This window comes from Pyrus communis, chromosome 8, assembly GCF_963583255.1.
Source record: "Pyrus communis chromosome 8, drPyrComm1.1, whole genome shotgun sequence".
Taxonomy (NCBI): Eukaryota; Viridiplantae; Streptophyta; class Magnoliopsida; order Rosales; family Rosaceae; genus Pyrus; species Pyrus communis.
In genome coordinates, this window is record NC_084810.1 from 3,904,359 (window position 1) to 3,919,660 (window position 15,302).

At 38.9% G+C, this 15,302-nt stretch overlaps 4 protein-coding genes and 1 pseudogene across 4 annotated transcripts; 4 read left to right on the plus strand and 1 right to left on the minus strand.

Annotated features, from left to right (window-relative positions):
* Window positions 1-2,158: 2,158 nt before the first annotated feature.
* LOC137743464 (alpha-1,2-mannosyltransferase ALG9-like) lies at window positions 2,159-6,333 on the plus strand. The gene is made up of 10 exons (XM_068483359.1): window positions 2,159-2,587; window positions 3,256-3,343; window positions 3,458-3,617; window positions 3,694-3,911; window positions 4,065-4,360; window positions 4,854-4,968; window positions 5,058-5,196; window positions 5,449-5,645; window positions 5,728-5,817; window positions 5,895-6,333. Exons 1-10 carry the CDS (start codon window positions 2,301-2,303, stop codon window positions 6,024-6,026), a joined length of 1,722 nt encoding a protein of 573 aa, XP_068339460.1. The 5' UTR covers window positions 2,159-2,300; the 3' UTR covers window positions 6,027-6,333.
* Window positions 6,334-6,590: 257 nt separating this feature from the next.
* Window positions 6,591-7,133, minus strand: LOC137741916 (uncharacterized). The gene is made up of 2 exons (XM_068481617.1): window positions 7,000-7,133; window positions 6,591-6,888 (listed from the first exon to the last, which is right to left on the minus strand). Exons 1-2 carry the CDS (start codon window positions 7,131-7,133, stop codon window positions 6,591-6,593), a joined length of 432 nt encoding a protein of 143 aa, XP_068337718.1.
* Window positions 7,134-8,814: 1,681 nt separating this feature from the next.
* On the plus strand, window positions 8,815-10,577 carry LOC137741336 (AAA-ATPase At3g50940-like). Its single transcript, XM_068481062.1, has 2 exons — window positions 8,815-9,851; window positions 10,070-10,577. Exons 1-2 carry the CDS (start codon window positions 8,883-8,885, stop codon window positions 10,493-10,495), a joined length of 1,395 nt encoding a protein of 464 aa, XP_068337163.1. The 5' UTR covers window positions 8,815-8,882; the 3' UTR covers window positions 10,496-10,577.
* Window positions 10,578-11,152: 575 nt separating this feature from the next.
* Window positions 11,153-12,193, plus strand: LOC137741917 (probable protein phosphatase 2C 55). Its single transcript, XM_068481618.1, has one exon. The coding sequence runs from the start codon at window positions 11,153-11,155 to the stop codon at window positions 12,191-12,193; it is 1,041 nt and encodes a 346-aa protein (XP_068337719.1).
* Window positions 12,194-12,697: 504 nt separating this feature from the next.
* Window positions 12,698-14,033, plus strand: LOC137741918 (AAA-ATPase At3g50940-like; annotated as a pseudogene).
* The last annotated feature ends 1,269 nt before the right edge of the window (window positions 14,034-15,302 follow it).

A 15,302-nucleotide genomic window follows, 5' to 3' on the forward strand; every position in this document is an offset into this window, starting at 1 on the left:
TCTATCATGCTGCACGAATAAACGCCCCGTGACAGAACCACGATGGCTAGATTTGTCATGGTGCTCATATTGCATAAACGAGTTTACAAGTTCAGCTTCGACATTGATCAGTTCTGCATCCTCAATATCAAGCCTTGCTTGGTATTGTGCCATCTGCATTGCCCTACTACGCCCTCTTCTATCACTCATTGATGAGATACTAAGGATTTTTAGGAAACAAAAACTTTTTGAAAGTTGAAAGATTGGTAAATATAGAGGATGATTGAAGGTTGAAAGATTGTGTGATCAACTAATATTGAACCTGTATTTATATAGAAGATGATTGATGAACAGTTGGTGCAAGTTAAAAGTTTGGTGTTGAACGGTTGGTGAAAGTTGAAAGTTGGGTGTTGAATGGTTGGTGAAAGTTGAAGGCTTGCTTTGTGAAAAATTTAGTGATTTTTCAATTTTTATCGGAATTTAATTTTTTTAGATTAAAATGTTCATAAAATTAATTTACAATATTCTACATTTTTTTTTAATTTGATTTAAGAAAAAAATTAGCCTAACTTCATTCTTTAATAATCTCGGGTTAAAATTTTAGGCCAGAAGGGTTGGATGTCACATCTCGGTCCGGGGCGGATCACTTTCCGGGCTCACTCCACCACCGTAGCACGATATTGTCCGTTTTGGGCTTACCATTCCCTCACGGTTTTGTTTTTGGGAACTTACGAGCAACTTCCCAGTAGGTCACCCATCATGGGATTGCTCTAGCCCCCTTCTCGCTTAACTTCGGAGTTCCTACAGAACCTGAAGCCAGTGAGCTCCCAAAAGGCCTCGTGCTAGGTAGGGATGGAAATATACATTTAAGGATCACTCCCCTGGGTGAGCCTCGTGCTAGGTAGGGATGAAAATATACATTTAAGGATCACTCCCCTAAGTGATGTGGGATGTCACAATCCACCCCCCTTAGGGGCTCGACGTCCTCGTCGGCACACCACGACCAAGGTTAGGCTCTGATACCATATTGTCACATCCCAGCCCGGGGCGGATCACTTCCCGGGCTCGCTCCACCACCGTAGCACGATATTGTCCGCTTTGGGCTTACCATTCCCTCACGGTTTTGTTTTTGGGAACTCACGAGCAACTTCCCAGTGGGTCACCCATCATGGGATTGCTCTAGCCCCCTTCTCGCTTAACTTCGGAGTTCCTACGGAACCCGAAGCCAGTGAGCTCCCAAAAGGCCTTGTGCTAGGTACGGATGGAAATATACATTTAAGGATCACTCCCCTGGGTGATGTGAGATGTCACATTGGAATAGAAAAACTGTTTTTGGGCTAAATGCCAAATTTTTCGGGCTAAAAAATTTAGCTTTTAGCCCAAGGATTGGAGGTTGTCTAAATGTGTGAATTAAAAGCTTTACCTTAAAAAAAAAAAAAAAAAAAAAAAAAAAAAAAAAAAACCAAATTTAGCCTAGGATTAGTGGGGTTGACCCACCATATATGTGTATTTCATTTAGTTTTATATTTATAAATTCATTGAATTCAAGGGTTAAAATCTAATTTGATGAAATTCAAAGGTAAAATATATATATATATATATATATATATATATATATATATATATATATATATATGTAACGGTCCAAATTTAAATCTAACGGCTAAAGTAATTTAGCAAAAAAAATCTTTTATGTGTTTCATATTTTTTCATAGTGTTTAACGAGTTTTATGAGATAATGTTAGAGAGATCAAATTTGAAAACTAAATGATGTATCATCAATAGAAATTAAGTACATTAATCAACACTTAATAATCCAATAATTTCCAGCCACATCATTTGGTTTAAAAGTTTTGGTTTCCCTAATACCTCAATACCAAATTACCTCTTAGCCCAAGGGTTAGAGATGGTCTAACATTACTCTTCTTTTTAAGCTCTTTGTTTTTGGCTTTTTAGCTAAATGACACATCTCTTCACTTTGGTCTGAGTTTTCTCATCATCAATTATTTTAGCCTTGAAAATTTCTGTAAGACAAAATGACCAAAATAATTAAGAATAGACAAACTCATGAACTACTTGTATTTCAAATTTCAAAAGTTAAAGTGAAGAGTTATGTATTTTTGGATAAATGCCTAGCTAAAAAACTTCAAAGTTCGGGAATAAAAACTTCAAACTTCAACACAAGTGGTGGACTGGTGGAAGTTTTAAATTTAATCACCAAAGTTTCTTAATCTTAACTTTGCAAGAAGGCAAAGAATCATTTTCCTCTACACACCCATTTCACTGAGTAACCCAGAAAAGCTACAGCAGCAGAGTTCACCATGTCTCTCTCCACGAGGCTGAGACGCCCTCAACAGTCCGATGATCCTTCATCATCATCATCGCCGCCGCCGTCGTCATTTTACTCGAAAGTCGACAAGCAAGGGAAATCGGACGGCGGCGCTGCCGCCAAAGGGTTTGGGTGGTTCTTTCCGCTGGTTGCTCTGGGAATGCTGAGGTACATGAGCGCCACATCAAACATCATACACGACTGCGACGAGGTCTTCAACTATTGGGAGCCTCTCCATTTCCTTCTCTACAAATCTGGTTTCCAAACTTGGGAATACAGGTACCCTTTTCAATTCTCTTTCTTTTTCCTCTCTGAAAAATTGAAACTTTGTTCTGTTTTTAGGTGTTTTGTTTCTGGGTTATGATTGTTTGTTATTTTCTGGGTTGTTTTTATTTTGCTTGTTATGAAATTATTTGTCTTTTTGGTTATTTGAAGTTTATTTGATATTAAAGATGTTAATATAATGCTATTTTTTGTTGTAATTTGTAGAGAACTATTAAGCTCTGGATTCAATTTATTGGGGAATTTGGTTGTCGTCGAAAAGCTTACTGCTTGTTAACGTACACGATTTTGTAGAGCATTGCAGCTAATGAACTAATTGCAGTCTTCATATGAACCGATATGATTTACTTCCTTACGGTAGTTTTATAACTAGTAAGTGAATCTTCAGCGTAATGGCTTTTGGTTTATCGAATTTGATTTTTACAAACTGACGTTAGAATGGAGCTAATGCTGTGGATTTATGTGTTTAGATTAGCATTTTGTAGTTGGAGTTAAATGCTTACCATTGGTAGCATAGTATCTTTTTTACCCGGTGATTGTATCCTTTGCTGTGTGCTCTTAAAATATTGTCTGGATCATGGCTATTGTAAATGTGATAATGACTGCTATCGTTTTCTATTTTAGGAATCCTACCTATGAATTTTATTGTTATATGCCTCTTGCAGTTCACAGTTTGCACTTCGCTCCTATTTGTACATTCTTTTCCATGAATTGGGGGGTCGACCTGCTTCCTGGTTGTTTGCTGAGGAAAAAGTACGATTGGTTTTTTCCCCTTGCCTTTTGAACTTTCTGTTTTATTTTAGCAGAAATTGATTTCTTGCCTTTAGTGTTATGGAGATGTGCTGAACCAGTTCTTTGTGCTTGCAGGTGAGAGTATTCTATGCTGTTAGAATCTTTCTTGCTCTCCTTTCTGTTATCACTGACACTGTTCTGGTAGTTGCTCTTTCAAGAAAGTATGGAAAACGTCTTGCTTCTTACACACTTGCAATGCTATGCTTAACCAGCGGTTGTTTTTTTGCTAGCACAAGTGAGCCGGCCTTAGCTCTCTTGCTTTTCTGGAGCTAATTATTCCACGAATGAGTGTTGATGACATTATTTTCCAGGTTTCTTGCCAAGCTCATTCTCTATGTATGCCATGTCTCTTTCATCCGGGTTATTTCTACTTGATAAATTCGCCATGTCAGTTACAATCGCAGCTGTAGGCGTAATCCTTGGCTGGCCATTCTCAATCTTAGCTTTCTTACCAGTCACATTCTACTCTCTAGCTAGAAGATTCAAACAAGCTTTTCTTGCCGGGGCCGCCATCTCTGTTGCTCTTCTTGTAAGTCATTATTGGTATTTTGTTTTGGTGGATGTACAAAGTATAGCCTATACCTACGTAATTGGCACAAATAGAGTTATATATTTCACTTTAAGTTATTTCTTTCTTATTTTTTTTATCATGTTTATGCTTATACATGGGAGGTCTTTTCAGGTCTCGTCGGTTCTCGTTGATCATTACTACTACAGTGGATGGACATCCTCTCTGTTAAATCTGTTGATCTATAATGTTGCAGGAGGCGGTGAGAGCCATTTGTATGGAACTGAGGGGCCGCTATATTATCTAAGGAATGGATTTAACAATTTTAACTTTTGTTTTGTACTTGCATTGCTGTTTTTGGCAATGGTGCCGATTGCAAGGAAAAAGTATGCCCCCAACTTGCTGATTGTTGTCTCACCAGTTTATATTTGGTTGGCATTCATGTCTTTGCAGCCACACAAAGAAGAAAGGTTCGAATAATGTTACCTTTTATGATATCAGGAAACTTGTTGTTCTATTATTGATTGAATTTGAGTATGTTCCTGCTAGTTGTATTTGCTTATCTCCGACGAAATCTACCACTTCCTAAATTTGCACAATTGTGCATTTGCAATAAAAAAATTTGAAATGCTGTTGATAGCTCAGTGCCTTGATATTTCCTTTATACTTTCTCCTCTATCCTACTTAAACAAAATCTGAGCTTCTTCTGATTACTAATATTTCCATATTTCTCACCATAATCATACACAACACTAACCTTGCGTTGTCCTGCAACAATTTTTTTTTTTGGGTTATGTTTTTTCCCCATAATCATCAATGTCCAGTTTGTGTATTTCTGAGTGGCCAAGGGTCCGTTTGTAGTCTCAGATCGGAATGTTTTTATTTAGTGAGTCACTTTGGTATTTGGTGAGGTCACAGAGTTAGATGCAATTGATAACTAGATATTTCCATTTATCATTGCAGGTTCCTTTATCCAATATATCCACTAATTTGTGTTGCTGCTTCGGCTGTCATCGAGAGCTTTCCTGATGTTTTCCGATCCGATTATGATTCCCAAGGAAATTCTCCGACGGTTATGGTGAGCTTATCCTATTTTTTATAAATTTTTCTGTTAAATTATCTTTCTGAACCTTGCACGGTCACACTATTGTTTATTTGTACACGCAGACAGCAAAGATTCTTAGACCGGTGGTTCTTAGCCTTATATTATGTGCCTCCCATGCTCGTACGTTTTCAGTGATCAATGGTTATTCTGCCCCTATAGAGGTTTACAAGCTTTTAGAGGATCATGACGATGTAGGAACAGGTGAGACCAGTATCTTGCTGTTATGTTCTGTTAACTGATATGAACCTTCTACAACTGTGTAGCTTAATAATGATAAGTAGCCAGCTTTTTCTTTTAGTGTTCATACACTTAATTTTTTTTTCCGAACGTGTTTTTCTTGTTGAGGTCTCAAATTGCATAAGGAGCTTACTGGGTTCTCTAGTTGATATTCAGGTCTGCAATTTTAGGAATCCATGTCTTTCTGAAAATTCTGGGCTTCCTTCTGAATTTCAGGTTCTGTACTCTGCGTTGGAAGTGAATGGCACCGTTTCCCATCATCGTTTTTTGTTCCTGATTATGTGGGAGAGGTTCGTTGGATTGATGATGGGTTCCGAGGACTTCTTCCCTTCCCCTTCAATTCTACCTTGGGTGGAACTGCAGCAGCGCCACCATATCTTAACAATAAGAACAAAGCGTCTGACTTGCAATATGTAATCAATTACCATTCTCTAAACTAGTTTGCATAAAACTGAAATTGCTTTCATTGTAAATGACCAATCAATTTTGTTACAGCTCCGGGATCTTGATCAATGTACATTCCTTGTCAAGCTGCAGCTTAGTCGGCCTTTCCCTTCTCGGGGAAGTGACTTATCAACTTGGGAGGTAAAATTGAGTCTGCATTTATACTCAGTTTCCGAAATGAATTGCTATATGCTGAATTAGTTTTCTTCTAAATTCAGGTGATTGGAGCGTTGCCTTACTTAGACAGAGAGCTCTCGCCTGCCAAGTACCGGTCCTTTTTCATCCCGTATCTGTGGCAGCACAAGAATATTTTTGGCATGTACAAGCTGCTTAGAAGGGTACCGAAATGAAGGCAGATGGTTTAATGCATCACACCTTGGTTCTGACAGTGTTAGATTCTGAACCAGCATGACTTGTCTAAAGTGCTAACCCGCCTTCTCTTCGGAGGGAAAAAGAAAGAAAAGTAAAAGGAAGAACCCCTTTTTTGACGTAGTTTTAACTGTTTTGGTTGGTGTGACTTCCTCAAAGTTCTTACAGAAAAATGAGTGGTTGAGTTCAATGGTGCCTTGGATTGTGTGTATTTCTAACCATTTGATGTGCCTAAGCACCAAACTGAGAATTTGTAATTGATGGAAGAGTAGACTTCTCTCTTTTTTTTGCCCCATTTGGTATATCTTTTTTTCATAAAACAACTGTTTTATTTTAAAGTTAAGCAATTATAAATTTTGGTAAAAATAAAATATCATGCTTATTTCTAAAGTAATGGCTTTCAGTAGCTTTTAAAAATCGTCTGTAAGTCGCTTTTAAAGCTGCTTTTTATAAAAAGTAGTTGAGCATTTAATGAATGTTTTTAATTCATGTTATACGTCTCATTAATTTTTAAAAATGACATCATCTATCCTCGTACATACATTTTACTCCAAAAGAACCAAGTGATCACCTATAACTACAATCACTAACCTTACATCATCGCCGTCATTCCCACCATAATCCTTGCCACCACCATCGTCACCACAACTATTGCCGTCATCACCACCACCACAATCACCGTTGCTACCACTACTACCAAAACCACAACTGTCACCACTAGCACCATAATCACAACTACCATTACAACAACCATCATTGTCTTTACTGCCACCACCACAATTGCCACCGCTGCCACCATAACCACCAATGTTGCTGCCACCACCTTTACCACCATTGTAACCTCTGCAACCCAACCACCACAACCCACCGTTGGCATCACCACCATACCCCCTTACAATTGTTGCTGTTATCACTACCACTATCGCCCAGTCCCATCGACACTGCCATCGCTACCTATTGTCTTTGCCACCACCTACGACTGCAACCACCAACATAACACCCATGCCACCATCACCACCACAATCATTGCCACTGTCGCTGCCACCACTGCTACCCCTACAACCCAACCACCACCACACCCCCACCATTGTCGCTGTCATTACCGCCACTACCCTCGACACCGCTGTCGTTACCACCTCCCCATTACTATTTCTAATTTTTGTCATTCCATATAATTATATAACTTTTTACATTAAATTTATCAAACGCTTTGCTTTACAACTCACATCACACTTTTAAAAATACAGTTTATCAAATGCCCAATTGCTTTATTTTACAACTAATTATTTCTAAAGCACTGTTTATATATATATATATATATATATATATATATATATATATATGTGTGTGTGTGTGTGTGTGTGTGTGTGTGTGTAGGAAGCCTTTAAGGGAAGGGATCCCCATTTTTAAAAAAGAAAGGGATCATCATCTTAACCGTTAGATTTGGCTTTAATGAAATCCTGTGGTTGAGATTCTGTGACCTGTGATTTAATCTCAGCCACAAAATTTCATTAAAGTCAAATCTAATGGTCAAGAGGGTGTCCCTATTTTTTTTGAAAAAATGGGATCCCTTCCCTTAGACCACCTCCAATGGTGGGCTAAATGCTAAATTACCCCCCAAATTTCCCCCCCAAACCATCTCCAACCCATACTAAAACATTGGGCTAAATGCCAAATGTTAAAGCTGGGCCAAATACCCCCCCAGATTTCCTCCCCGCGCGACTGGACTCGCTGGCCTTTGGGCCAGTCTCGGCCCGTTCACGCTCCAACGCGCCCCACGCGGAGCGCCTGCATTTCGTTCTCGACAGGGGTGGGCCCCGATGATAGGGGTTTGTCGGCCACCCAACGGCTACATTTTCAATCTGATGGCTGATTTTCACGAACCGTTGGTTGATCCTACGGTCCAAATTCAAATTTGATTTTTTTAAATATGTTATTTTTAAATACATTGAATCCAACGGCTGAGATCGAATATAATCAAATCTAACGGTAAAAAAAAGATCTAACGGCTAAAATTATTTAAAAAAAATTATTTAAAAAAAAATTATTTAACTCAAAATTCATCCAAAAAATCTATAAATACCTATGTATTTGTTCAAACATCCACACAAAACTCAAATTTCTCTTACAATTCTTCCAATTTATCTTTCTACCATTTGTTTCCATTTCCAAATTGTTCAACATGGCAAGAGAGCATATTAGAAGTCGTAATTGGACCTGTGAGGAAGATATTGCTCTATGCTTGGCATGAGTTTCTGTTAACGAAGATGGTGCAGTTGGCACAAATCAAAATAAGAAGGTTTTGTGGGATAACATCATTGCAAAGATTTGGTGATCAACAAATATTGGACATATGTTTATATAGATGATGATTGATTAAAGTTGAACGGTTGGTGAAAGTTAAAAGTTTGGTGTTGAACGGTTGGTGAATTGAAAATTTGATGTTGAAAATTTGGTGAATTGAAAACATATTAATCCCAGACAGTCCCCTATCAGTCTTGACGACTTCTCTTGCACGCCAAAGAGAAAATATGTCTCACCCGCCGAGTACGATACGGTAGGCGTATGCAAGTTACTTGGAAACTTCAAAATGATTATTTTAGGTGAACGTATGAAATTTCTTCATGATCCTTTATGAAGAGTCAAGTTCAAAAGTCAACGAAAGACCACCTCTAATGGAAAGAGTCTTTGTAATAACTTTCTCCCTAGACCTCTATATATTCATGTTACACTTTCATTAGTTTTCACCACCTTCACAAGTTCTCCTTTCTATCCTCAAACTTGTATTTCATATCCTTCATATTTCTAAATATACACAAACACTTTGTCCTTGCAAGATGTCTGAGACAAAGGCTCTTTTGCCTGCAATAGCCACTTTCGCAGCTTCAGCAATGCTTCTTAGAAGCATTGCCAACGACTTCATCCCTAACGAATTTCGAAACTTCTTCTTCTCCGGCCTCCACAGCATTTCGCGCCGTTTCTCTTCCCACATCACCATTGTCATAGAGGAGTTCCAAGGGATGTCCTTGAATGAAGTTTTTGACGCTGTTGAAGCCTATTTGGGGACGATAGAGATCGCTTCTCTTCAAAGAATCAAAGTGAGCAAGGTTACAAACGAGAAGAAGCTAGCAGTCGCAGTGGATCGAGGGGAAGAGCTAGTTGATGTTTTTGAAGACCGTGTTCAAGTAATGTGGAAATATGTTTGTACAAAGGTTGAATCTTCGCGTTCTTGTAATCCCGGCGATCTTAATGCATCCCTAAGATCAGAAACAAGATCGTACGAGCTAACATTCCACAAGAAACACAAAGAGACGGTGTTGAATTCTTACCTGCCATACATTTTAGAGAGATCAAAGGCGATCAAAGGAGAACGAAAGGTAGTAAAGCTCTGCACAAACGACCAGTATGACTGTTATGCGACACAAGAGGTCATTCTAAATCACCCCATGACCTTCGATATCCTTGCAATGGATACGGAGCTTAAGAAAGCTTTGTTGGATGATTTGAACAACTTCAAAAATGGCAAGGAATTTTACAGAAGGATAGGAAAAGCTTGGAAACGTGGATACTTGTTGTATGGCCCTCCTGGCACAGGCAAGTCCAGCTTGATTGCAGCCATTGCTAACCACCTTAACTACGACATCTACGAGTTGGAGCTAACCGATGCTGGTTCCAATTCTGATTTGAAGAGAAGGTTGCTAGCCATGCCTGACAAATCTATTATCGTAATCGAAGACATTGATTGCACAATCAAGCTGCAAAATCGGGAATCTGAGGAGGAATCGTGTAATACCAACAGAAATCAGGTCAGTTTTATTGTCACTTATAGTTTTGATAAATCATACAAGTCAAATGCCTTGTTTCTGTACAAGTTGTAGATCAGGTTGATTTTTTCCCGAAAGGGTTGTCCGGACTCAATAGGATGACAACAAAAAACTGTGTCCGTTAACATATAAGTCCGGCAAGAAAACATTTCCGCTTGTAGAAATATCCGTGATCTTATTACTTACTATTTCATCAACAGGTGACACTCTCCGGACTCCTCAACCTCATTGATGGTCTTTGGTCATGTTGTACTGATGAACGCATTATAATTTTCACAACAAATCATAAAGACAAACTAGATCCTGCTCTAGTGAGACCTGGCCGAATGGACATGCACATTCACATGTCGTATTGCACCATTTCTGCATTCAAGCAGCTGGCATTCAATTACCATGGAGTTCGCAATGACCAACTCTTCGAGCAGATCGAAGGACTTATATTGGAGGTTGAAGTCACCCCAGCAGAAGTTGCAGGAGAACTAATGAGGAGCAGAGATGCTCAAATTTCGCTCCGACGCCTCATCGATTTCTTGCTGGAGAAGAAAACTCAACAAGATCACAAGGCTAAAACTAATGAGACCGGTACGAAAGAAGAGCACAACATGGAAGAGGAGCAGACTAGTTGAATTTATTGTAACCATTGTTTGAAGGGCAAGAGACCCTTAGTTTAGTCTTAAAAAAATTCCATGTACCGATCGAAGTCTTACAATTTCACTAATGAGTACTATATATATTCATTCTATGATATGGCCCAATCAACATACGACACATGTTTCTAATTTTTTTAAATTTCAAGAAAAATTAAACGTATCTATTATTTTTTTAGACAATAAAACTATGTTAATATCATTAGATTAAATTGAAAAGTGAGCATACAGAATACTCAGTAGTGGGCCATTTATTTGACACGTGTCAGTTACTTATACATTTTTGTTAAATTTTATTATTATGAATAAAATTATCCAAAATAAATGAGAGTATTAGACAAACTTGGAAATTTGGCAAGTTTTGTGGGTTCGGAATGTTATGCGAGCGGCTAGAATTTCTGTTAGCATGAAAGACGCGTGTAAAATGAATAAATAGGAGACATGAAGTATTCTATACATCCCATTCCCAGTAGGAAAAAGAAACCCTTCCCAGTTCGGAAAGGAAAATATGAAATTACCAGTTACGAAAACTTATAAATACAAACTTGTTATCAATTGAGTACCTCCATATTTTCCACTGTTAATTTCTTCCCTCTCTGTTTCTCTCTGTCTCGATCTCTCCACTAATTTTCTAAGATGCTGATTGCTCAGAAGCCTAGTAGGGTTGAAGACCCCAGCTTCATCTTCCCGGCGAAGCAAACTATCGGCGTGGCGGACGGCGTCTGTTGTGCCAAGACAGACGTCGACTCCGGCGACTATGCAGGGGAACAGATGATGCTGACGGAAGCTACTTTGAGTTTATTCATGTTGAAGTACGTAAACCACAATGGTATCATCAACCACATCAATAGCTATGGTCAAGAAACAAAGAGAAACCTGCACGAGATGGTTTGTGGGTCGGTGTATCTTGCCAAAGATAACAAGTTAGGCGAAGACGCTCACTTCATCTGCCCGGAGAGGCAGACTATCGGCGTGGCGGATGGCGTTGGCGGTTGGGCCAACAAAGGTATCGACGCGGGTGAGTACGCGAGGAAACTCATGAACAATGCCTTTATCGCCGTCCATAATCCGAATAACATCAACGAACAGAAAGGAAAACGAAAGGCCGCGGATATGATCGGAGCCGTTGATCCAAGAAAAGTGTTGCAGGAGGCTTATGCAAAGACCAAGGAGAAAGGCTCGTCGACCGCTTGCATCCTCAGCCTTAACAAAGAGAGCGGAGTCTTGCATGCAGTGAACGTTGGGGACAGTGGGTTCTTGCTATTTAGGAACCACAAGGTTGTGTACCAATCTCCAACTCAGCAACGCAGGTTCAACTGTCCCTATCAGTTGGGGAACAGCATCAGCAGCGACCGCCCTGATTGCGCTTGGGAGGAATGGATTCAGACAGTCCCCGGAGACATCCTAGTGCTTGGGACTGATGGCTTGCTGGACAACATGTTTCCAAGTGAGATTGAGAAGGTTCTTGTACAAGGTGGTGGTGGTGGTGATTTTGATCTTGATTGTGGCGCGTTGGCTTCGAGCATCGCCAATCTAGCTCTCTATAACTCGTTCGATAAGTACAACCCTAGCCCTTTTTCAGAAAACGCTAGAAAGGCTGGATTTGAGCACAATGGAGGCAAGATCGACGACATTACTGTTATTGTTGCTCAAGTTTGTGGCTTTATAGTAGACTAGCTAATAGTAATCATATGTAATTAAACCTAGTTCCACGTATGAATGAAAATTTGGTTCTTCTATTAATCAAGATATATAATTTTCTTTGTTTTGTTTCTTTATACAAGCCAAGATGTATTATGTTCTTGTGTGTTTGGAATTGGTGGTTTTACTTCTATTTTAATGCAATTAAATTTTTTTTTTTTTTGTTCGAAGTTTTTAGCTTTAATAATAATAAGCATTTTAGTATGGGAATAATTTGGTCAATTTATAGTTATATACAAGTCAAGTGCTTTGTTTTGGTACAAACTACAAAGCAAAGCATTTGTTTTACACTAATTTACGGTAAGAGAAAATTTAAACCCAAAATGCAGTAGATTGTAGAAGAAAATCCTAACTACCAGAACAATTCATCACACTTCATGAAAACTTAGAGAACGTAGTTTAGGAATGCTTCTTTTCTTCTGTCCAGGAAACAACCTAAGAGAGAAAATTAGGAAACCACTTTTCATTAAACCTAACTAAATGCCTGAACCGAAGGCTTTTTTGCCTGCAATAGCCACTCTTGTTGCTTCAGCATATGCTTTGTCAAAGTATTTCCAAGACTTCATCCCCGACGAACTTGGGAACTAATTCTTTTCAGGCCTCCATAACATTTTGCAATGTTTCTCTTCTCAACTCACCGTTGTCATAGATGAATTTCAAGGACTATTTGGGTGCTCTAACGACCCCGTCTGTTAGAAGAATCAAAGTGAGCAAGAATACCAAGAGAAGAAACTTGCAGTGACAGTAGATAGAGGTTAAGAGATAGCTGATGTATATGAAAATCTTCAAGTGAAATGGAAGTTGATTTGTGTACAGGTTAAATCGCCATTAGTTAGACATTGGAGTTACCTTAATGCATCGTTACCACAAGAAGCAAGATCCTATGAGCTAGCACAAAGAACAAAAGGCAGTGAAGTTCCACAGAGTTGAAAAACCGGAGATGGAACCCGGATGCTATCAAGCTTGCCACCCAATTACCTTCGAGCTTCCTAGCAATGGATACAGGGCTTAACAAAGCTTTGTTGGATGATTTAAATAACTTTATAAAAGGAAAGGAGTTTTACAGAAGGGTCGGCAAAGCTTGGAAGCGCGGATACTTGGAATCTGTCCCTCCCGGCACAGGCAAGTCAAGCTTGATTGCAGCCATGGGTAATGACCTTAACTATGAGATCTACGAGTTGGAGCCAACAAATATTAATTCCAATTCTGACTTGCGTAAGTTGTTTTCCATACCTAACCAATCTATAATCATCTTCGAAGATATTGATAGCACAATCAAGCTGTAAAATGGGGAACCGAGGGATGAATCATGGAGGAACAGAAATAAAACTCAGGTCAGTTTACACTTTTCATTTAGAGCACGAATCTAACTTGAGCTCTAGATGAATAGATAACTTAAATTATCCCTTTAAGAAATTAATACTTATAAATATATGTGTTATCTTATTATTTCATCGACAGGTGACACTCTCTGGGCTCGTCCACTTCATAGACGGTTTTGGTCATGCTGTGGTGAAGAACGCATATTTGTCTTCACAACGAATCACAAAGAAAGGCTAGATCCTGCTCTACTGAGACCTGGCCGCATGGACATGCACATCCACATGTCATATTGCACCACTTCAGCATTCAAGCGGCTGGCGTTCAATTACCATGGGATTGCCATCACAAACTCTTTGAACAGATTGAAGGGCTTATACGGGAGGTTGAAATCACACGAGCAGAAGTTGCAGGACAGCTAATGAAGAGCAAGAATTCTCACATTTCGCTACAAGGCCTCTTCAATTTCCTTCTCGAAAAAAAAAATTCAACATAATGGAGGAGGAAAGTTAATGTAATGTTTGAAGGGCAACATGTAGAAACTCATAACTCTGTAGAAGAAAAGTCAGAAGGTAGAAAGGGAGAGAGAATTGTAGAGAGAGAAGGTGTTGAATAGAATGATCTCATTACTTACAATAGAATGTGCACATCATATATAAATAGATACAATTAGTTATGTCACCAACTAATCTAACAAACTCTAACCATCATAACTTAACAAATGAGTAAAGTTGTATTCAGGTACATCATTAGTTGGTGGTCCTATTGTATCCTTAACACACCCCCTCAAGCTAAAGTTAGGAGATCTAACTGAAAACTTGGAAGTCAACTCTCTAAACCGATTAGATGACAAAGATTTAGTGAAAATGTCTGCAAGTTCAAGAAAAGAAGCAACATGATATCTGCACACTGACTTTGCCACAGAGAACCTTTTCTCTGATATAGTGAAAGTCAATTTCAACATGTTTAGTCCTGACATGGAAAACAGGACTGAAGACCAGTGCAATTGCACTTTTATTGTCATAGAAGATTGTAGGAGTTTTGAGAATGAGAAAGGAAATATCCTACAAGATTTTACAAATCCAACTAAGTTCTACAGCTGTATTGGCTAAAGACTTGTACTCGGCCTTAGTTGAAGATCTTGCAACTGTGCATTGTTTCTTTGCACTCTAGGATATGAAGTTGGGACCAAGAAAGACACAGTAGCCACTAGTTGATCTTCAGTCAACTGGACAACCTGCCCAATCTACATCAAACTACACAGTGTGGCATTGAGGACCTTTAGTAAACCATAGGCCTGAATCAATAGTGCCCTTCAAATATCGAAGGATCCTTTTGACTGCCTGCAAGTGAATGGTCCAAGGAGAATGCATGTACTGACATACTTGACTCACAGCAAATGCCAAATCAGGTTGTGTCTAGGTGAGATACTGTGAAGCCCCAACAGTTGATCTATAAAATGTAGGATCTGAGAAAAGAGTACTCGAGTGATCCAATTTTGCAGAACCAACAGGAGTGGAGCAAGACTTGACACCAAGCATATCAGTTCTCTTTAACAAATCAAGAGCATATTTTGACTGGTTTAGAATCAACCCTTTAGCAAACTTGTGAACTTCAATATCCAGAAAGTAGTGAATGTCACCCAAGTCCTTCACAGGGAACATAGTTTGTAACTAAGCAATAATAGATTGACATAATGAGCTAGAGTTGCTAGTGATGATGATATCATCAACATATACTTAAATGAAGGTGATGGTAGAATCCT